General features: G+C 52.3%; 1 protein-coding gene across 1 annotated transcript in view; it reads left to right on the top strand.

Annotated features, from left to right (window-relative positions):
* The window catches only part of AIFM3 (AIF family member 3), a 49603-nt gene that overhangs the window by 26722 nt on the left and 1450 nt on the right, over positions 1 to 21431 (top strand). Inside the window, exons 6-20 of the mRNA XM_074844270.1 lie at positions 176 to 220; positions 1505 to 1601; positions 3709 to 3821; positions 6323 to 6409; positions 6962 to 7053; positions 8957 to 9087; positions 10211 to 10326; positions 10674 to 10745; positions 11073 to 11136; positions 12077 to 12153; positions 12890 to 13007; positions 14025 to 14123; positions 14543 to 14618; positions 19754 to 19858; positions 20908 to 20928. Coding sequence (XP_074700371.1) covers positions 176 to 220; positions 1505 to 1601; positions 3709 to 3821; positions 6323 to 6409; positions 6962 to 7053; positions 8957 to 9087; positions 10211 to 10326; positions 10674 to 10745; positions 11073 to 11136; positions 12077 to 12153; positions 12890 to 13007; positions 14025 to 14123; positions 14543 to 14618; positions 19754 to 19858; positions 20908 to 20928 — 1313 coding nt within the window. The remainder of the gene's footprint in view (positions 1 to 175; positions 221 to 1504; positions 1602 to 3708; positions 3822 to 6322; positions 6410 to 6961; positions 7054 to 8956; positions 9088 to 10210; positions 10327 to 10673; positions 10746 to 11072; positions 11137 to 12076; positions 12154 to 12889; positions 13008 to 14024; positions 14124 to 14542; positions 14619 to 19753; positions 19859 to 20907; positions 20929 to 21431) is intronic.

Raw genomic sequence — 21431 nt, 5'->3', positions numbered from 1 at the left:
GGGTGGAACTGAGAAACCAGCCATCAGCCTGAGATAGAAATCAGGTTTTACACTGAACATCAGTGCATAGTTGGCATGGGACAGGAAACATCACGCAGCCTCGAGTTGGGGTGAGCTTTGCATGGCCAGAGGCACTCAACTGTCCTGCAAACTGCTGCTGTTCTCTCACCCTCAGGTGAAGATCGAGAAGGAGAAGGTGTACATCCGAGCAAGCAAGCAGGTGAGGGGCCACTGGAATCCCAAAATCAAGGCCCATGCTTTTGCTTTTTGCTCTGTGTGCATGGGAGTGGGGGGAAATGCTTTTCTTTGGGGTCTCTGGCAGGGGAAGCAGTGCCTGAACAGAAGGATGCGTGAGCATCCAACATGGATAAATCAAAGGTCCACCTAGCCTGGTCCTGTCTCAAGCAGCAGCCCAAAGTATGTACGGGAGCACGAGTGGAGCAGGGCAGAGGTGTTGTGTCCCCCTCCCATCCTGCCTGTGCTCGTCCAGCCTCCCTGCAGCTGCTGGACACCTGACCTGGGGTGTCCATGGATTCAGAAGGTCTTACTGGGTGTTTGTCCTGAACTTGTCTTGTGTATTCTTAAGCTCATAGCAGCTTTTCATTTAGTTGGTCCATGGAAACAGGCCTTTTCCACCAGCCTTTTGGCCTTGTCTGCTGGGTCTGAATGTGGCACAGCAATGACAGAGGTCATCTGTGCTCCCTCTTGAGCCCAGACATCAGCAGCTTTTGCTGGAGAGGAACCTGGTGCGTGGGCAGGGAGGGCTCTCATCCCCCGAGACAGGATGCAGGATGAAGCCTGTTCAGGCCACTGCCATCTTTCTTTCCATGAAAAGCCACCTTCTGATGCATGTTTGCATGTGCATGTGTGTGAATCCAGCGGCTCAGAACCAGCTGGACCTTTGTAGCCCTTGGGTTAGATCCAGAGAGGTCACCTGAATGGCAGCACTTCTACTCCAGCTGATTCAGGTGGGATGTGATGAGGAGGGTTTTCTCTAACAGAAACACATTTTGGACTCCCAACAGCTGGCAACAAGGGGTCTGTGCAGCAGGGCTATAGTGGCATAGCCCCTTGGGTGTGCTCTGGTAGGTTGGACAAGTCCATCAGGTTTGGATATCAGAGGTATACAATCTCTGCTCAGGCACAGGATGAAGTTCCTGATAGGATTTCTGCATTTTCCTCTCACCTGTTGGTTGCAGAATTGCACAATGACACACCTGGGCTGCTTTTTAAATTTTTTTTCCCCCGCTTTGTGTGTGTGGATGAATTTGCAGAAGATGATGGATTTTTTTTCTTTTGTATCTTGTAAGGGGGTAGTGCACTGGATGGTGGAAAGATATTTGGATGAACGTGGGTTTGGAGTCCTCGCTGGGTACAAGGGCACAGTTATTCCCTTTCTATCCAAGCTGTTTTATGACAGTAGTGTAGTTGTCCCCGTTCCTGCCTGGCTACCCAGGTTAAAACTGAGAAAAGATATTGACTTTTCTTCTTGTTGGTGGCATAGGCTCTTCAGACACAGAGGAGAACAAAGATGATGGCAAAGTGCATCTCCTTGAGCAACTACAACCTGAGCAGTACCAACGTGCTGATCATCGGTGCAGGTACCGGGTGGTGTGTGCTGGGACCGCTGCGTGTGTCCCCTCCTGGGCAGGTGTGCAGAGAGTCTGTGTGCGATTCACCTTCTGTCACCCCTCCCGCGTGCCTCCCTGTCCAAAGGGTCAGCCCAGAGGGGCTTCCTGAGCCTTTTTGTCCTACACACTAATGGTCCAAAGGTGCCCTGTGCCTCCAGTCTGTGGAGCTTTGTAGTTCCCTGTCACAGCCCTTTGTAGTGGGTGTCCTGAACCCTCTTCCCTCTGCACCCTCCACAGATATATCATTAACCCCTGATTTCCACAACTGAGAAGTGTAAAGTCCTCTCAGGTGTTCCTGTGATGTGGATACACGTTTTCCTCTTGGAGCCTGCACATCTCTATCTCATCCCATTGTAGCTGCCTGCAGCTCCAAAGCTCCCACCTCGAGGTGCTTTTCTGAAGATAAATTCGTCCATCTTCCCAGAAAATATCAAATCCCGGCATGAAATAGCAAAATTACCAAGCTATCTTTTCTTATCTCTTGTCCCAACTCCATTTGCGTAATGCAATTTTTGTAGAAAGGGAATTCCATCTGCTGAGTTTGTGTTTCTGGAATGGACTGGGCCATGTTGTGGTGAAATGGAGGGTGGGAGAAGGACACAAGCTGTCCGGTGTTGGTCCTGAGGCTGGGAGGGGACGGCTGCTCCTGGCACATGGGTTGTTCTTACCTGATTACAGCCTCCAGGTCACCAGATCCAAGCTGTGGAAATGGGGAGCACACTGCAATCTCCTGCTCCTGCCATCTAAGTTACAGCTCACAGCCTGAGCAGAGGGGAGAACCAGCCTGGCTGGCTTTTCCCTTGCTGCTGGGTAACATTTTTCCCTTCCTTGTGCCCCTGCTGTTTGTTGACTGAAAGCCAGGGTGTGACATTGCTTTTTCCCAAGGTCAGCTGGACTGTCCTGGTGTGTGGCAGGGCTGGACACTCTTCAAAATCCTCAGCAAGGCCATTCCACAGGCCATGTTAGCTGTTGCTGAATGAACTTTCTCAGGCTTGACCCACTAAATTTACAGGTCTATTAAAGACCAAACTCTGTTCTGGTGGATGGGAAAAGAGATTTCAAAGCTGGTGTTGTGAGGAAGAAGTTCTGGGAAGACACTACACATCCAGCCCTGCATCGAGGACCAAGATCCAGCCATGCCCAGCAGAGCTGAGGGCAAGCGACCGCAGCCGCTTGCTGATGTGAGGGTCATCCTGGCAGCAGTGCAGCGTCAGTCCTGGCTCCAGGCAGCGTGCATAGGATGCCCACCCACCTGTCTCTTCTTCCACTGTCATCCCCCACCTCCATCAACAGGAGCATTTTGTTGATGGACCAAACCATGGTTCTGTCCAGGTCCATCTTCTTTCACTGGTGTTACAGAAACTGTGGCCCTTACAACACTCGTCATTGAGTGAGGCTTCCTTGGTTGAGAGGAGACTCAGGACTTCTCACCTGAGCTCTCGAGTCTCACCAGTTTGGCCAGGGCAGAAGGGACATTGCCCATCAGGCTGCCTGACTGCAAGGGGACAGCACGCCTCAAGGCAGCTTTTTGTTTGATTTAGCCTTTTTTCTGTGTTTATAAACAAGCAAACAAAAAACCCTCAAAGAAATTGCATGCAAAAGCGAAGCACCCAACCAACACTTCAGCTGTCCGCAGGGAGTACTCCCTGCCCTGTGTGTTCGGCTGTGACTTCACCAGGAGCTGAGTGCACAGGGAGGGAGCTGCAAGACCCTTCCCCGACTAGGGGAGTGCAAGGGTCCGAGCAGCCACCCCTGCCCCTGTGCTTGTGAGAGGTGTGTAGGTGCTGGCAGCACTCCTCAGGTGTGCTTTTTGTGTGTCTGCGTGAGTTTAGGGACAGACACGTCCCACAGAGGATTAACGTCATGCTCCACAGACTGGATCCCTGCTCCTGCCTGGTGCATCCACCCCAGCTGGCTCCCCATGCAAGCTGTTTGACTTGTGAAGGGCCACGACGTAAGGCCAGGGCTAGTGGAGATGGTGATTCTGGAGTCAGCCCCAGTGGGGTTTAGGAACAAAAGGTTCAGACCTTTAAGTGGCCGGTACGCGCAGCTGCCAACAGCCTTCCCTCTCCCTTAGGGGCAGCTGGACTGGTCTGTGCAGAGACCTTGCGCCAGGAGGGTTTCTCAGACAGGATTGTGATGTGCACGATGGACAGACACTTGCCCTACGACAGACCAAAGCTCAGTAAGGTTTGTATCACTTTGGGTATGTCACATTCCTCCCCAGTTTTAAAATCTGACCTAGGACCTTTCCCCACTGTTATTCATTGCAGCAGCATGTTTCTTCTTCCTTATTTGTCCTGTCTCTGTTTTCCCTTGAATTTTCTTTTCTGTTGATGACTGAAATATGAAACACAAAAGAGGATTTGTTCAAACTCTGAACTAAGAGTACTCCAGTACAGAACCAAGGGCATTCTTCAGAGGTCTAGCAATAGCTGTCTTGACCAGCTCATACCTGGAGGGATCTTCTTACTCTGTTTCTGGATCAAAATCTTCAGGGCAATGAAATGGGGCATTGTCAAAAAATTGTATTGTCTACCAAGTTGTTTATTAGTGCATGGTTCTTACTGCCCAGTGCTGCTCCATGCCATAATTAGTATGATTATCACTCATCACCACAACTTGGTAACTTGGCCACAGCGCAAAGATCACTTTTTCTGGCACACATCCCGTTTTGCATTCCAATCTGTAGACACAGGATGATCTTCTAATCACATTTTTTATTACTGATTCCTGAGCTTTACCTGGTATCAGACAGCAACTCAGGTTGGACAACAGCATTAGATCTTGAAGCCTGGAGATAACATAAGAAGAGGTGGTATATGTATTGCCCTTCATGTCAGGGATGCTTATCTATGAGGGCTGGTACTCTACAATCACAGCATCTGACTCTGCTTCCAGCCCCAAGACAAAGTGGTTTTCCACGGAAGGCAAATATGCACGTGGCTTTTTGACAGCATTCGAACCATTTCTGTGCTTGGACCAGACCTGTTTGGGGTGAGGAGCAGCTGCCTGAAACCTGCATCCCAGAGTCACAGAGGCTGTGCTGGGGAGCTCAGAGAAGCTCGCAGTCACTGTCCCAGGCAGGCAGCTCTCCAAAACACTTATCCCCACTCTGTGAGTCTTAAAGTGCCTTTTCTACTCTCTGTTAAATAGCAAGAGCATCTCACACGCCAGACATGTTGTGCATGGTTTGTTAAACTCTCCACTAAACACCTCTGGCTGTAGCTGCTTTTGGTGCACAAAGCCTGTGGAAGAGAGGGCAGAATTTTTGGGAACAGGCCTGGAAAAAACGGGATTTTTCTTAATCCTATTGTGAGTGGGACTAGCCCTGGAAAGAGTCATTAGAGCAGGAGTGTGTAAAGCTGTAAGCAGCAGACTTCTTGACTCCTGATACTGCAGCATTGCCCTCCCTCTGCCTTGCTGAACACTGGTTATCAGTACGTCCCGAGGTCCCGCCGGGCTGTTCCTCGTTGTCCCCTTTGGACCATGACCTGCTCCCTGGTGTGCTTCAACGTCCCTGCTATGGTCTCCAGAGCACTGAGCAGCAGCAAAACCCATGGTGGTTGTGCGCTGCTCTGTGCTGCTCTCCCTGCACGCTGAGGTGGGAGCTGCCACTCCCAAGGGGTCAGACATTCCTCTCTGTAAACATTGGGTGTTTAAAGAATTTGCAGTAAAACCTGTATGACCCTGCACCTGCCTCAAGCCCTAAGATAAGGGTCTGTTCTGAGCACGGTGTTATCTGAAGTCACGGTAAGGGAGTGTCCTGCAGGGCTCATCCCGGACGCAGACAGACGTTTCCAGGGAGAAGGACCTTGCACATCCATCCCCGGGGGCAGATGGTGCAGCCCCTGATTCCTGCATCCCCTGTCCCTCTTGGGTCAAGCCCAGACGCCATGCCTCTGCGGCACAGGTGAAGGATGCTGCTGCTCAGCGCTGGGGGACATGCTGCAGGGCTTGACCGTGGCATGTCCGTGGCCTTGCCTGTCCCCGCCGTGCTGCAGGCGGGGAGGGGTGCACTGGAGCGTGGAACAACCTGCTCACAGGTCACTTGGTGCTCAGCTTGTCCTCACCCTACGTCTGAGCTTCTGTCCACAGGGTTAGGACAGATGAACTTGGGCTCAAACATGAGCTCAACCCTGCCTGTAAAGATGATGTAGGTCTCACCCGAGTGACCAGAGAAGGCTGGGAAGAGCAAGAACCTTTATCTTGCAGCAAAAGATGAGCAGATATGGGCCACATGCCCCTGCTTCAGCTTTTGAGGGAACTTGTGCTGCGTGCCTTGGGTGCTTCTGAAAGCGTTGCCTTTGCTGCGTTAACTTAGCTTCCACTTCCCCTGGCAACTGGTTGTTCTCCAAATAATAGGGCTTTTCCTTTGCTCCTATGAACTTGGTGTTGTGAGGGGCTGCCGTAGGAGCTGCTTTGCAGACACTCGGGAGCACTTGCCGTGGTCCTGCCTTAGCCGGTGAGTGCCACCCCCACGCCGAGCAGAGAAGCAACAGAGCCCAGTCCAACATCTGGTGATGGCCTTTACTTGAACAGGCTTTGATTCCAGCCCCTGCAGAGCCTCTCTCTTAACCTATGCCATAAGGACTGACTTCAGACTACTGCTGACTTGTGTGGGTAACGGGCATTTCTCCACCCGCCTGTTCAACCCACAGTGGTTGACAAAAAATGGCTTTTTTTCGCAGTCGATGGATTCCCACCCGGAGCAGATTGCCCTGCGCCCCAAGGAGTTCTTCCGCACCTATGACATTGAAGTCCTGACCGAAATGCAGGTAAGGAGGGTCCTATGTGGACCTGCAGGCCGTCTCCTACAAGTGCTGGTGTGCAAAGGCTGTGTTTAGGAGATGTGGCAGCTGTTCTTGGCTCACTACATGCCATTGCAGAAACCTTGCTTCTTCCCCAGCCCCCCTGTTTTATGCCCCAGAGCACAGGTTGCCTGTGGTTGTTCAGAACCACAATTAATGCAATTCCTCCCATAGCAGGAAGGACACCCTGCACAAACCATCATTGGGAACCGTCATTTCTTACCTGCCATTTGTGAGCATCCTCACATGGATCTGGGGTGGCCAACTGGCCTCTGACTAGAATAATCAGCCTGCAAGCAGTGCAGACAGCGATTATTTAAACATTTCTCTCCATTATTTTATTTATACCGGGAGGTCTTCAAGGATTTGTGAAAAGGTAACTAGGAATATTTACAGTCTGGGTTGGCTAAACTGTGGACAGGAACACAGGAGACTAAAACCTGACAGACAAGTTGATTGGGCTGGGAGCTCAGAACATCTGGGATTTCATCCCTTAACATTATTTAGGAATGATTTCAGGTTGCGGCCGTGGATATCAAGAACAAGACAGCCGTGTTTAAGGATGGATTTAAGATGGAATACAACAAGCTGCTGATAGCGACTGGAAACACGTAAGTTATGAACAAACATTTCGAGAGAAACTGTTTTATCTGAGAATGTGAGGAGCTTGTGCCTGGGGATAAAGGGTCAAATATGGCAGTTGAATTTGGACACTGAATTTGTTTGCAAGAGTGTTTGCAGAAAAGGCAAGGAACACCTATTGGATACGTCTGTGCATATATCTCTATCATGTATATCTCTATAAATCTGTGCTGGGTGTGTCTGCTCAGCCAAAGCTGAAAAGCCTGTGTCACCCAAGGGTCACCCAGACATGGGGGCTGTCAGGACAGCTGTGGGATTTGCTACTGGGGTGTTTCATGGTCAGTGTCAAGGTCAAAAGGGTATTAACAAAAAGTACCCCCTGAAGCAGTCGGGGTCTGGGTGTTTGCTCTTAAAGAAACTGGTACAAAACTGAGATTTGAAAACGTGGAGGAGTTTGCCAGCAGCACCCTAACACTGTGCTGTTCCCTGGGGGCTGGCTCGAGAGAATATGGGAGAGACTCAGGAAATTCCCCCTGAGTTAATCACCTTAAAATATTAAAATTAATGCCCAGGACCTTGAACGTATTTTCTTTAGCAAAAGCCTCCAAGGTGGAAGTATCCTGAATTTTTCTTTAGAGGTCATTTTTACCACGTTGCTCTTCTTTTCACCCCTCAATAATATCAACCCTGACAATCAGATCATTCATCCATCTGAATTTCCATTTTTCATTTCCTGCCAATCTTTAAGATTTTTCTCAACAATGAAAGCTTAGTGCTTCTCTGTTGCAGTTTTAATTAGGTGTTGCTGTTGCCCCAGCCTAACAGGCCCCTTTGTGAGGCTTGCCCCCAGGAGGAAAGTTTTCAAGACTGGAACCTGGTCCAGCCGTAGGGAAAAGCAGTAGCGATGTGCTTGTCGTGCTCCGCACAGCTGCTGCTGGGACCCAGAGCATCACCTGGGACCGCATCGTCCCTAGTGCCCTGGAAGGAGCAGGTCGGTTTGTTTTCAATAGGGGATTTGTCAAAATTGGCACTTTAAAATGAAAATAAGGCATCCTGGCTCCCTTTCCTTGTGCTCCTAACACAAAGGCACAAAATGATGTAGGAGAAATGCAGCCCCCGCTAAATTTATCATCTGGGGAAGGGATGCTGCTGAACAGCCTGAGTAGGGACTCCCGTTGTCACCCTGTGTGCCACCAGTAACACCAACAGCCCCACCGAGTGCCAATGGCTGGTGCTGGGGTGTGCAGCGCTGCAGCCAAAACACCATCTGCACCCGCCACCTAATTACGTTCAAGAGAGTATTATGCCTTTGGGAATAATTTCGAAATCCTTATGCACAAGCTCCAGATACCCCACATAAATGTTTTTAAGATACCTAAATTTTTTAGATCGTCTGTCCCACTTCCAGATGTGAGTCAGGTATGCGGGGGCCAGATATTTGAAAAATATATAGGCTCCAGTAGGCACATGGGAAGGACACGATTAAACTGCTACAACATCAGCAGTGTGCCCCTGGAAACAGATAGTGGAACCTGCATCTGCAAAGGCTTATGAAACTTTCAGCATCTGGCTCCAAAGTGTCTGCTGGAGGGCAGAGTGAGTTTTCTGTATCCCATTAAACTTCTGAAAATTTTACGACGTGACAACAGTTAAATCACAAGCTTGCAAAGCAGGATCTGTGCTGTGCTGTGCTGCACTGCCCCAGAGGGGAGCTCACCCCAGCCCCATGGGTACACTGGTCCAGGGACGGGGTTGGCAGCAGCCGCTGAGCAGCCCCTGCCCACCAGCATTTGTTATGTCTCCAGCCCAGAGAAAGGTGAAAAAAGGAAAGGCTGAGATGCTGCTGGAGGCCTGGAAAGAGCGTCTGCAGTCCTGTTTGCCACCACAGGGTCAAGAAAAACACCTGTATCGCCCTCAATGTGCGTTTTTCAGGCCCAAAGCTCTCAGCTGCAAAGGCAAGGAGGTGGAAAATGTTTTCAACATCCGGACGCCCGAAGATGCCAACCGTGTCGTGAAGCTGGCCACGAGCAAGAATGTGGTTATCGTGGGTGCATCCTTCCTGGGTGAGCGCTCGCTCTGTGGCTGCCTGCGCCTCAGCTGTCCACATCTTCCTGCAGATGGTCCCAGTCCCTCACCCAGTTTGTCACTGCCCAGTTAGAGGTAACCCCCCCCACCCCCTAAACTGGACCTTGGGGTAGTCCAACCTCCAGCTCCAGGTGGGTGGTAAGGACATCTCCTTGCTGAAGAAATTGATTTTACTGAAGAGACTGGGCTGTTCAGCTTGCATGGACGCAGATAGTGCTGTCCCAGTCTGAAAAGTATACTGGGCAACTCCAGTGCTGGTGCTTGGGTGCTTTCAGATCTGGTGTGTCCAGATTTGGCTTCAGCTGGGAGAGTCTTGTTGGCAGGTGAAAGCCTGTGAGTTTATTTCTCTTTTGCTTTTTAGCAGGGTGGTGAATTTTTTTAAATACACAGGAAAAATATTATAGTTTCTTTGCTGGTTCTTCTTTTTGCTTGCTACGGTTCTAACAAAATTGTGGGTTCTGCAAGCCTTAAGCATAAACGGGTATTAGTAAGGGAATTTATTATAAAATGTTCGGTGTGTGTTTTTCTTCTTTTAAAAAAAAATTCCTGTTTTAATGGTCCAATCAATCCCACCTACAGCAAAGCATGGGGGCGACGACCCAACTGTAACCTGCAGGTCATAAGAAAGATCCATTTCCAAAACAAAACCCCATAGATAGGAAATGTCTTGGTAAAGGTTCCCATGCAATTACCAGCACCAAAATTCTCCCATTCGGATCGGAGAAAACAGCTCGTCACAAGGGCTGTTTTCAGCCCACAGCTCATTACCTCTGCTGAGACAGTCCCAGCCGTAAGAGGAAGGTTTCCCTCATCTGAGGTCCATTGCTCCAAGTGCTGCAGCTTCCCAGGGCACTTTGGGACTTCACCATGGCCAGTTCCTCCCTTCAGTCTTTGAAACCTGCATCTAAGAACAAATCGCCATAAATCATAAATCTCACCTGAAATGGCCTGTGCCCTTGTGGCCACCAGGTCTGATGGCATCCCAGAGCTCCCAGTAGAGCAGCTCCAACCTCCCCAGCCAGGAGCGAACAAGGCTGCTCCTCCGCTGTGGCCAGCGCCGGGGGCTTCCCACGGCCGCTCGGACCTGCTTCTGTTTCCCAGGGATGGAGGTGGCCGCCTACCTCGCGGAGAGGGCCCACTCCGTGTCCCTGGTGGAGCTGGAGGAAGTCCCCTTCAAGAAGTTCCTTGGGGAGAGGGTTGGCCGTGCTGTCATGAAGGTGACCTCGCTTTCCCATCCGGGGGGTGGTTTTGGTGACAGCGGGTTCTGCTTGTTTCACTTATTGCACTAATTAATTTGTTATTTGATGTTTATTGATTAAGCTGTGATGGTAGCAGTCTCTAGAAAGAAAGAACGGGCTGCGTCTTCCCTCTCGTGGTCCACATGCTGTAGAGCACCTTCTTCTGGACACGTGTTGGGGTCGGAGGTGGTGCTGACCCCCTTTGCAGCACGGGGCGAGGCGAGCCCGGAGGGTGGGCAGGGCAGTGCGGGGGGCAGAGGGACACCAAGGGCGGGCGTGGTTCAGGATCCTGATGTCCCCTGCTCTGTCCCATGTCCCCCCTCCAGATGTTTGAGAGCAACAGGGTGAAGTTCTACATGCAGACAGAGGTGTCGGAGCTGCGGGAGCAGGAGGGCAAGGTAGGGTGTGGGCAGGGGCTCCCCGGGGGCACCACCACAGCATCCCCCCAGGGCTGCCGTTCCCTTTGCCACTGGGGTTTTGCCCTCTACTCTTTCCTACCCTCTGAAATTCATATTCCTGGATTTAGTCCCCAGGAGCAAACATGCTCCAGCGCGGTGTGCGGGGTGGTTTCATTGCTCCCACCCTCTTCCTGCTGCTGTTATAATGAATTATGGTCAACTTGCATGTCAAAAATGAAGTGAGCTGCCAGCTTGGCTTGCTGCTGCTATGGGGAGGCGGGGGGTTGTCCCTGAAATAACTGTGATGTCCCACTGTGTCTAATGCAGCTGAAGGAGGTTGTGCTGAAGAGCGGGAAGGTCCTGCGTGCCGATGTGTGTGTCGTTGGTGTTGGTAAGGGGCTGTTGCTGCGGGTGCAGAGCCCGGCGGGCTGGTGGTGCTTTGCTCAGTGGAGGAGAAGCTGGAGGGGATGTGGCAGTGATGGGCCCCCAGGGCCAGGTAGCTGGGGGTGCTGGTGGGGATGTGCCAGCTCTGCTCAGCTGCCACACATGAGTCTGTGTAGAAAAGCTGAAAAGGGCCTTTTTAGAGCCTCCACCCCAAAATGCAACTGAAGATATATTTGGAAAATAGTAATGGTTTTGTTTTTTCCAGAAAAAAACCCTATTCAAACCAATTTCATCCTCTTAAGTTGTTTTTTTAAAGCCTCCCCAAACTGAATTTTTTTCTTCTTTTTTTTTTTTTTTTTTTATTGCTGTCACTACCGTAGAAGAGGGTATTTTTTTCCTTTATATCTGGGGGAAATAAAAATCCCTTTCTTGCTCTGTAACGTTTCAAAGTGTTGCGGACTGGAAGAATCACAGAATTTGTTTAATTCTGCTTTTGTTGTTTTATTGGCTACTCTGATTTGAGGAAAAAAAAGATCAAAAAAAGAAAATGAAAGCTGAAGAAAAGGTACAGATTGTACAGGAGGTGGAGGAGCCCTGTCTGGAAACCCAAGGGCTCGCTTTTAAATATATTTTTTTCAAAATATCTATAAAAGAGAAGTGGATTGAAAATCATCTTCAAGCATTAGAAAAAGATGGTGGGCAGTGGTGCACTGATGGTTTGGAGAGCAGTAGGGACCTCGGGGGTGCAGAGGGTGATGTAGTGGGAGTAGTGGGGGCTCTGTAAGATGCGTGGCTCTGCCCCCCGCCCCCAAAGCAGCCTGCTGCCTTTCCCTTGGTGCAGACAGGTTGTCCGGGCAGGGGGCAGATCTGCTGGCCTCGGGATCAGCCCCCCAGGGGCTGTGGGGATGCCTGGTTATGGCACCGGCAGCCCTTGCCTTCTCCTGCAGGCGCAGTCCCAGCGACGGGCTTTCTCAAGCAGAGTGGCATCAACATCGACTCCAAAGGCTTCATTGTGGTAAACAAGGTGAGTCTGGGGGGCAGCCCCTGCCTGGGGGGGAACAGGAGGAGCTGAGTCTGCTCTCCTCCAAAATGAACTTCCCTGGGGCTCCAAACTGCTGTTGCAGGGTCATTTCATCCACCAAAATGCTGGGAGCATCATGCTGGAGCACCTGGGAACCCCCTGCAAGTGAGGGGTTTGCAAATCCCAGCCCTGGATGCTGTGGCTTGGGCCCAGCTCTGAGCTGTCCTGGAATGGTGTGGATGTTTGGAGGGGAAAGAACTGGAGAAAGATCCACCCTTTCGAGGATCCCGAAGGATCTCATCTTTCCTCCCCACCACCAGTGACTCCAATGGGAGCGGTGTTGGTGCTGGTGGGTGGTGTCTGCCATGAGCCAGGAGTATGTTGAGGGGGCTGGGGCTCATTGCTACCCACCCCTGTGCTTATTGCTCATGTGTGCAATCAGCCAGGCTCTGTTTGCAAGCACTGACAGATCCCAGTCTTCTAAGAGGGGCTCCAAGACACCAGTCTGTGTCTTTTCACCAAGTAACCCACTGGCAGAGGGATGCTGTAGGTCCCTGCCTGCATGGTCTGCTCTGAAAGTGAAGAACGCTAAATCAGATCCCACCTGGGGGTCCCACAGCTGAGCAGAGGTTGTCCATGTGCTCGCAGGGGCTGTGGCAGCTCTAGAGCAGATCCCTGTTCCTGTTCGTGTAGGAGGGTGCAAACCCCACTGACGCACACTTCTGCTTTCCCCCTGCAGATGATGCAAACCAACATCCCTGGAGTCTTCGCAGCTGGTGATGCTGTCACGTTCCCGCTGGCCTTGAGGAATAATAAGAAGGTGAACGTCCCTCACTGGCAGATGGCCCATATGCACGGTGGGTGCTTTTCAGTCCCTTCTCTTTGCAACAGCAAATTTCTTATGGAAAAGAGCCTTTTCCAGATCCCCGGGAATTTTCCAAGCCCTCTAGCAAGAGAATGAGACAACTGCCAACAGGGAAACTGGGTAGTTGTCTTAAACATTTTGAAGCATGTGTATTTTATCCTGCCCAATATGCCTTCGTTTGTCAGCCTTCTTGATGTGCATTGCCTAACGATGCCTCGTTACAAACACAGAGGTGCTCAGGGATGGGCTTTTCCAAATGCCTCGTGCTCCCTGACATCTGCAGTTGCTGCAGGAGCCTCATCTTATCCTTGCCCCGGGACACTTAGGAGCTCACATCCTAATATTAGCTCGAGCTCACATCTCCGACTGGGCTGCCCACACCGCCAGGCTGGCCCAGGAACATGAGACTGAGAGCTGAGACCTTTCTCCCCTTCACAGCAGCAAGCCTGGAGACCCTGGCGTGATCGGCTGCCCTTGAGCTTTCCAAGGCCACAACCCTGTGGGGAGGTTGACCTCTGGGTGGGTGGCCTGCGTGAGTGGTTTTGGAACCACCCCTCCGAAGTTAGCCTTTGGACACAGCCCCCCTTTAATGCTGGTCCAGACATGCCTCGGTGTCATGGACTGTACCCTACCAGTCTCCATGCCCTCAGGGGGTTTATCCATCCCATCCCCGTTTGCAGTGGGAGCTCAGAAAGCTCTCAGCCCTGTCGCTGCTGCAGAAGTTGGGTTGCAACAGGCTCATGAGCACATCGCTCATGCCAGTGGAGGAGACGAGTCAGGAGGAGCTGCACTGCTGGGGGGACTCTGGGCCCAGCCTCGGACGATGCAATGCATTTCCTTCTTGGTGCTTGGTGCTCTGTGTTTGGGTTTTTCCGCCTAAGCAGAAGGTCTTGGTTTCCCTGTACTCTGGGACTGGAGGTATCGACGCTGTGCTGCAACCTGAGGGCAGACCACAACGCTTGCCCCAGCGCGGAGCTTCGCCGCTTATTCTGCTGCTTCTCTCTTCCAGGCCGAATAGCCGCGCTGAACATGCTGGCCCACGGCATGGAGATCAGCACGGTCCCGTATTTGTGGACTGCTATGTTCGGGAAGAGCATCCGATATGCGGGTAAGGGGCTCCCCAGGGCTGCTGTAGAGTTTGTGCTGGTGGAGATGTCCCGGGATAGAGAAGTCACAGCCATCTCCCTCGCTGTGGACCCTCCGTGGCAGCCTCTGCCTCGGGTCTGCTCCCCTTCCCGGCTCCTGAGGGTTTTAGTATCTCCTCCGAAACCTGTCTGATCCTGGCTGGGGGGTGCAGGGCCAGAGGGATGGCTGTGGGCACAAGGGATGGCCCAGCATGGACAGAGACGGTCTCCCTGAACCTCTCTGAACAAAACGGGGTGCTTTTTGGTACCCTCACCTTCTGGTGCTGGTCTCTTGGTAACTGCAGGACACAATTTGTGTAGCTCTGGGTTGAAACTCTGTCTTACGGCCTAGAGATAGATCCAGGAGAATTGTTGCTGAATCCACTTCTTCTCTGCCTTCCAGGCCACGGGGAAGGATTTGATGATGTTGTCATTCAGGGAGATTTAGATGAACTGAAGTTTGTGGCATTCTATACCAAGTAAGTGTTTCTCCATGTTCCTACACAGGCATTCACCCAAACTTGTTTCGCTAGACTGGAAAATATTTTTGCCACAGATTCTGTCAGTTGGTTTTGTTCCTCTCCGGACACTGAGGTTGCAAGACATTAGTAAAATGCCCCAGAAAAATGATGTGCTAAGCATAATGCAAGTTAAACTGGTCTTTGGACTTAATGTCTCTGCCAGATGTAAGCACTTTGTCTGTTCACATAGTGTCTGAGAGCAGATAATGGCTTCTATTAATTTGTTGCTGGCAATTCCCATCAAAGATTTCCTTCCCATCACATCACTGTGTTAATGATTTGTGACCAGGGCTGGACTGAGAGCTCAGACATCACCATTTCTGCTCCTGGTTTGACACATTCAGCTCAAAAAAACTCTTCTGTTAACAAGCTGTGATGGTTAGAAAGAGTTCAGGAGCTTTCGTTAAACCTGTAGCGAAACCCAGCTCTCCCCAGGCTGGGAGCCTACCTGGGAATATTTTCCTGAGATGTGTTGCCTCTGCTGTTCTTGAGCCATGCTGGCTGTTTAGACTGGCAAGACCATGAATTTATCCCCAAAATATTTACTGCTGTTTATTCTTTTGTTGCCTTTGTTCCATCCCAATCTGAAATCAATGACCACAGAGCCGCCTCATGGCTGGAGATGGAGGGGATTTCTTCAAGTGTTTTCTAATATTAAGGATGGGGAGAGTGAAACCAAGGAAGTGAAGGTCTGCCTGGCTCAGCAATCAAACTCGTTGGCAGCAGGGATCGGGAGGCAGCGCTGGGCAGGCACCAGCTCTGCTCTGCAGAGATCATCTCAGCAGGGCTCGCTGCCCCTCTGTCCCTTGCCCAGTGTCCCTCACAGCCTCCCCTCTGCATCCCCCTCCCTGAGGGTGGCTGCTTGCCCCCATGGCTCCAGGAAGGAGCCTGGCAGTTGGATGTGTCCATCGGGTTTGGAGAGGCACAGGGCTCACTTTATCACCCCGTGGCACCAGCCAGCTGGGTCACTGGCACTCGCCCTCCTTCTCCTGGTGCCTGTGCACCTCAGATAAAAACCTGCTGCAGGCACTGGGGTGCCAGCAGGTGCTGGAGCACATGGACACACCTCTGGGCTCACTAGCACCGTGGCCAAAATCGCCTGAAAGGGTGGGTTTGTGCAAGGCACCACCTGTGCTGGGGAGAGCTGCTGCAAGGGGACATTCCCCTTCTATAGCCACAGCCACGGGTCTATCACTCCCCACCCTCTTGCTGTTCTGAAGTGCATTTAAATCACATAACTCTCAAAGCAGCGTTTAAAAATACACAGTTTGCTTAGTGACTGTGAACCAGTGGAAGATAAAAACCCATTTTCGGCAGTTTTGCTGCAGTGATTTGCAGAGTTGTATGTACTTTTGCCCCTGCATCCCCTGTGAAGCCACTCCACTGCTGCTATGTTGCCCTGTCTCGGGTCCGCTGGCCTCGCTGGCAGTCCCCTGGGTGCAGCATTACGGGGTCGAGCATCCACAAACCGCACTGGCACACATTTCTTTCCAGCATGTAATTTTCTTTGAATCCTCTGTTCCTCCTTTCCATACCAGAGCATTTAGCTCTTCATCCCAGCCCTAATTAGAAAGGAAATGTCAGATTGCTTTAATTAAACATCTGTAGAGCCTGTTCAAAAGGAAAGCCCTGAGCAAGGTGCATAATCCCTGCTCTGTGCAGCGGCCCCATGCTCAGCAGACCTGCCGGCACGCAGCAAAGCTGGGCTCGGTGGGCAGCAGCTCCCTGGCGGGGGTCCGCCGCTAAGCGCCGTGTTGTTCTGCTGCTCAGGAGGAGCTCCTGGAGATGGCTTTTGGGTACCAGGACGGCATCCCGCGCTGAGAGCCGGAGGTACTGGGGGAGTGCAGGCTGGCAGGGGGCTGACCAGTGCATCTCCTGCTGCTTTGCTGAGCTGTAACCAAGCCCCCGTCTTTGCATCTGTGAGAGGCCACCGGGAGCATTTCTTCCTCTTTTTCTCATTTGGTGATAGTTCTTCTGGTTGGTGCTTTTGGACTGAGGACTCTGTCCCAAATTGACCATCCCCTTCTGCTTCCTTCTGCCATGCTCACCCAATGGTTTGGACTCTTCTCCTCCTGGTGCGCCCTGTCTTGGCTGTTGCATGAACCACTGGTGGTTCCCACTCCTGGAGCCTGTCTTCATCATTGACTTTTACAATAAGGCTCTTTTTTCCCCAGAGTTTGAAGAAGAAAGCTGTTTACTTATCCCTGTTCAGGGCTGTGTGACATGTGGAGGGGTCAGCGTGAGGCCCTGTGCCAGGAGGTGTATGGGACGGTGCTCTGCAGATGGGACCCTGCGTTCACCGCAGCACCTCAGCCAGAACAGACCAATGTCTTCCCACCCCTGAGACCCTGGAGATCTTGGGAGATACAGGGAATTGCTGTGGTTGTCATCTTCACGGTTCCCCACTTTTGTTGCACTGAACCCTGCAGAGGAAGGGACACGTTGTAGACACGGTGCGCATCCACAGCACTCCATCTTCCCTCAGCCTTTACGCCAAGAATTCTGGTTGCTCCAGACCCCAGGTTCAGGAAGGGCACTCTTGCTGCCTCTGAAGAGCTTTTGAAAAAGAAGCTTCCCCATCTGTCAGACAAAATGTTTAAAAGCAACTGCTGATGTGGGGATGTTTCAGCTCACCAGTGCCCCATGAGTTATTTCACAAAAGGACCAGCTCCCCACTGATGGAAATGTTTGGGCTGCATTCCCGGGTGGTCGTGTCAGCACTGGCTGGGCTTGAGGCTGAGTTGGTGGGTGACTGGTGGGATTACATCTTCCTTTCCTTTCTCTTGCATGCTTTTGGTTATTCATTCCCTTGGAACGGCGCATCTCCCCCTGGTTTTGATGGATAGGTCTCTCCAACCACTTCGTGTTTCCCAACTGGGAGCTGCCTGTGCTCAGGAAACCAAATGTAGAAGTTTCAAGACTGTGTGGTATGATGTGAAGGTGGTGCAGAGCCTCCCAGGAGTCCTGAAGCCTCAGCCCCTGTTGTGTGCTGGAGACACCAAGCGATGGTGAAGTAGCCAAGGCCAAGGCCCTGTGTGATGGAAACAACTACCTGTAGGGCCTCCCCGGGATGTGGTTCACAGTGGGATTTTGGCAGTTTGTGTTTCAGGACTTGGGGCCACAGGAGAAGAGGCAATCTGCACTGCTGTGCCATCAGGTACTGCTGCAAGAGTCTTGGAAGGAGACTTCTGTAAAGAAGACTCGTGAGTCCCTGCACATACAATTGGAGTTACACCCCTAGGGAATGGGGTCCTGTCCTGGGGAGAGTGGAGGAACTCGTTTATATCAGATGGGACATCAAGCATCACAACAGAGAAGATGCAGGCTCAGAAAGTAAAAAGCTCTTCTAAATCACAGCAGCAGTCCTCGAACATGACAGCCCAGCAGGCAGTTCAGCTGAACACACACGTGCTTTGTAATCTTCTTGGGTGGTTAATTACCCTCACTGCCTGCCACGGACACCCGTTTTCCGGTGTGAATGTATTTGTTGTCCACATCTGTCTGTTGCTCCTTATTCTCACCTCATCTGCTGGATGGAAGAGCCGCAGGATATCCCCTCTGCTGTAGGTACACATCTCTGCAGTGAGTTAGCGATGCTTGAGATGGGATTTCCAATGGCATCCAAGTCTTGTTCTAGAGCTCCTGGCAATGCAGCAGCTCCCCCTTCCTGCGGCCATTCCTGTGGAGCAGCACCCTGTGCTGGAGCCTGGCTGGTGTCGGTCCCTCTCTGGGTCTGGCTGGTATGGTCTAAGCTGTGGACAAGCTCCAGTGGCTCCAGAGAACATTCTGGGCTCCTGGTCTGCTCTGCACACCTGTGCTCATCCATGGGACAGGGAAGTCAGTCCGCTGCTCCATTTCTGACTTGCTCTCCCTTATTTGTAGTGAGCTTATTTAGGAATCAGAGCCTTTTGCAGTAGATAGTCTTCTGTGATGGAGCTACCCCATGGCTTTGTGGGACAGCTGGGAGAGGTTGCTTCAACTCCCATGGCTCCACAGAGATGAAGCATGGCTTCTGCTCTTCTCCTCTCGGAAAGCAAGTACGTTTCCCCTTTTCCTCCCCGACTGCTCTTTGCTCTGTTGGTCACGGGGTTCTTTGGCAGCGGATTGAAGAGCAGATCTTGATTTGTTGGGTGCTTTTACTCTTCAACTTACTCAACAATATCACCAATGTTTAATATTTTACCCACGCACCTTCTCTGATCTTTACATTGTTTCTCTATTCAGTTATCTATTTATGAGTCATCTCTTGGGTTCTCTTTGAAGATTTATGCTCAGGTTGATCTTTTCAAACCTCAAAACAGAAGAGCCCATTTTTGTTTGCCTTGTGACCTTTAGCCAAAGCTCCTCCAGCATTTTTACATCCTCTTCCCTTCCGCTTCACTTGTTTCCCATTCAGCCTTTGAGGTGGCATTGTGCCACCAGCACTGACGTCCTGGTGGGTAATGGTCAGCCGGACTGGGACGTGCTGCTGGACATCCCATATACGCAGGAGTTTCCTCACTGGGGCTGGTGGGGCACTGGCGTCGGACACTCCAGTTGTCCCGGTGCTTTGGGAGGACCATGCCTGAGGAGCGGCTCGGGGGTGGGGGTCAGGAAGGGGATGTGGAGCAGCACAACCGAGTGTCCCGCAGAGGAATCCTGACCACCCGCCTCTCCACTCCCGTGGTACAGGGCAGCAGCGCATGGATCGCCTGCCCGCATGGCCGCAGCCAATGGGCATCCTTGCTGATGGCCAGGGTTTTATCCACCATCAGGTCCATCTTTGCTGGCGTTTTCCCACAGATGCCAGGGTGGCCAGAGCTGTCTCCGTCCCCTGGGCACCCTAGTGACGCTCACCACGCCAGCATGTGGGCACCAGTGAGACCACAGAGGGACCAGCCTGCAGTGCCAGCTCTGAGCCCTTTCCTGTCCCTTGTCCCCCACTGCTAGCGCAGTCCCCGTGGTGCTCACGCCTTGGGACGGGTCCTGACCCTGGAGCGGGTGTTTCTCTTTCTTTGCTTCCTGCTTCTCTCCAGCATGTTGTTTTTGGGGTGATGGGGTCATGGCCACCCTGGGCTGCCCTAACTGCTCTGCTCTGCTCTGCCTGGCCCTAGGAGCGACGAGGTGATGGCTGTAGCCAGCATGAACTACGACCCTATTGTGTCCAAGGTGGCTGAGGTCCTGGCTGCCGGCAGGACCATCCGAAAGCGTGATGTGGAGTAAGTAGACGCGCTGCAGGAACCAGCAGTGCCAGGGCAGGGGCCGAGCATAGCCATGGGGTGCAGGACAGGGGCTGAGCACCCCAAGGCAGGACTCCAACAGGCACTGGGTAGCTCTTTTCCACTGCTCCCCGCCCTGTAACCTTCTTGCATCTTCCTTCCTGTCCCGCTCACTCCAACCTCTCAGCTGCCTCTCAGCTGCCTCCAGCTCTGGCATCCTGCACACAGGGTGTTTGTCTTTAACACCAGGATCCAAATCCTTACACACGTGATGGGACAGTGGTGCTCACTGCCACCAGGCGCTGGCACATCACCAAGGCGTCACTGCCTGATGCTGGGGTGCCCCTGGGCACCCAGTCAGTTGAGGGGACCTGCAGAGAGGGGCTGGGTGTGCAGCCTGTGCACAACACTCTGCAAGAGCATAACCCGGAGAGCTCACGGTGCCAGGACACCAGCCCTTGGTGTCTCAGCCTCCAGTTCATTGGGGTGTAGATTGTAGACAAAGTGCATTTTTTTTCCCTTCACTTTGTTTTTAAGACTTTGCACAGGAAAGAGAGCGTGCAGAGTGTGGGTGCAGAACATGGTGTGCTGGAAGGCAAACACTAGGGAGGTGACAACAGCCAGGAAGGAGCCTTTAGAGTGGGAATCAGAGCTGAGGGAGGAATCTGGGTCCCTGTCCCTGGGGTGTTTCCACATCTGGAATAAAAGCAGACTTTTTCAAAAGCCTGGGGAGAGAAGCACTCCCAGTCTCCAGGCAGCCCCAAGCCAGCTCAGACACCCCGGGCACCCCTGGGATGGGGAACATGTCAAGGATCCACCCAGCCACCAGTGACCGGGGCAGGGCTGGGTCCATCCTCTCCGATACCTTGGGAGGTGGTTGCTGGCTGCCCAGTTTGCAGCTGGGTGGGAGGTGGCATCTCATGGGCAGCCCAGCAGTGGGGGGAGCTGCTGGCCTCCACGGTGGAGCTCAGCAAGCCTGGAGGAAGCCAGACCGCCTAAACCTGAATGTCTTTTCTCTCTCTGTCTCCTGCTGCTTTCACACCTTTTAGGCTGTTTGTCCGTCACGGCAAGTATGTTCGGTTTGGGGTCCCGGGTGTGAAGGGCTGGCAGGGGAGGGACAGCCAGCCCCCTGCTTGGGCTGTGTCCCTAATTCCTGGGCGGGGGGGGACACTGGTTACGGCTGCATGCTTGCTTTTCAGCCACCCCCCCGCAGGGTGTGATGCTGCTGTGCTGGGTGGTGGGGCTGCGGGTGGCAGGAGCTGCACCGGGGCTGGGTGGGCATGGCTGCTACATCCCCTTTTCAGGGTGCTGGTGCACTGATCTGCTGGGAACAGGCAGCTGCCTTCTGGCTGGAACCCCGCTCAGCTGGGGAGGTGGCTGCCATTCAGTGGCTTTCCATGAATTTTCAGCTGAATGCCAGAAGGCCTTGTTTATAGATAGAAAAATAGTTTGAACACAGTTTTACATGGAACTGAGGACCTGCAAATGAGTGTTTGGACAGTTTTAGTGACATGTGAGTGAGGGCTCAGGTGTCCCGTGTGAGGAAAGGGTGCTGCCATCCTGCCCGGGCTGG

The sequence above is a fragment of the Strix aluco genome, chromosome 18 (genome assembly GCF_031877795.1).
Source record: "Strix aluco isolate bStrAlu1 chromosome 18, bStrAlu1.hap1, whole genome shotgun sequence".
NCBI classification, from domain to species: domain Eukaryota; kingdom Metazoa; phylum Chordata; class Aves; order Strigiformes; family Strigidae; genus Strix; species Strix aluco.
Note: the sequence above shows the minus strand (reverse complement) of the source record. Positions and strands in the feature narration are given on the sequence as shown.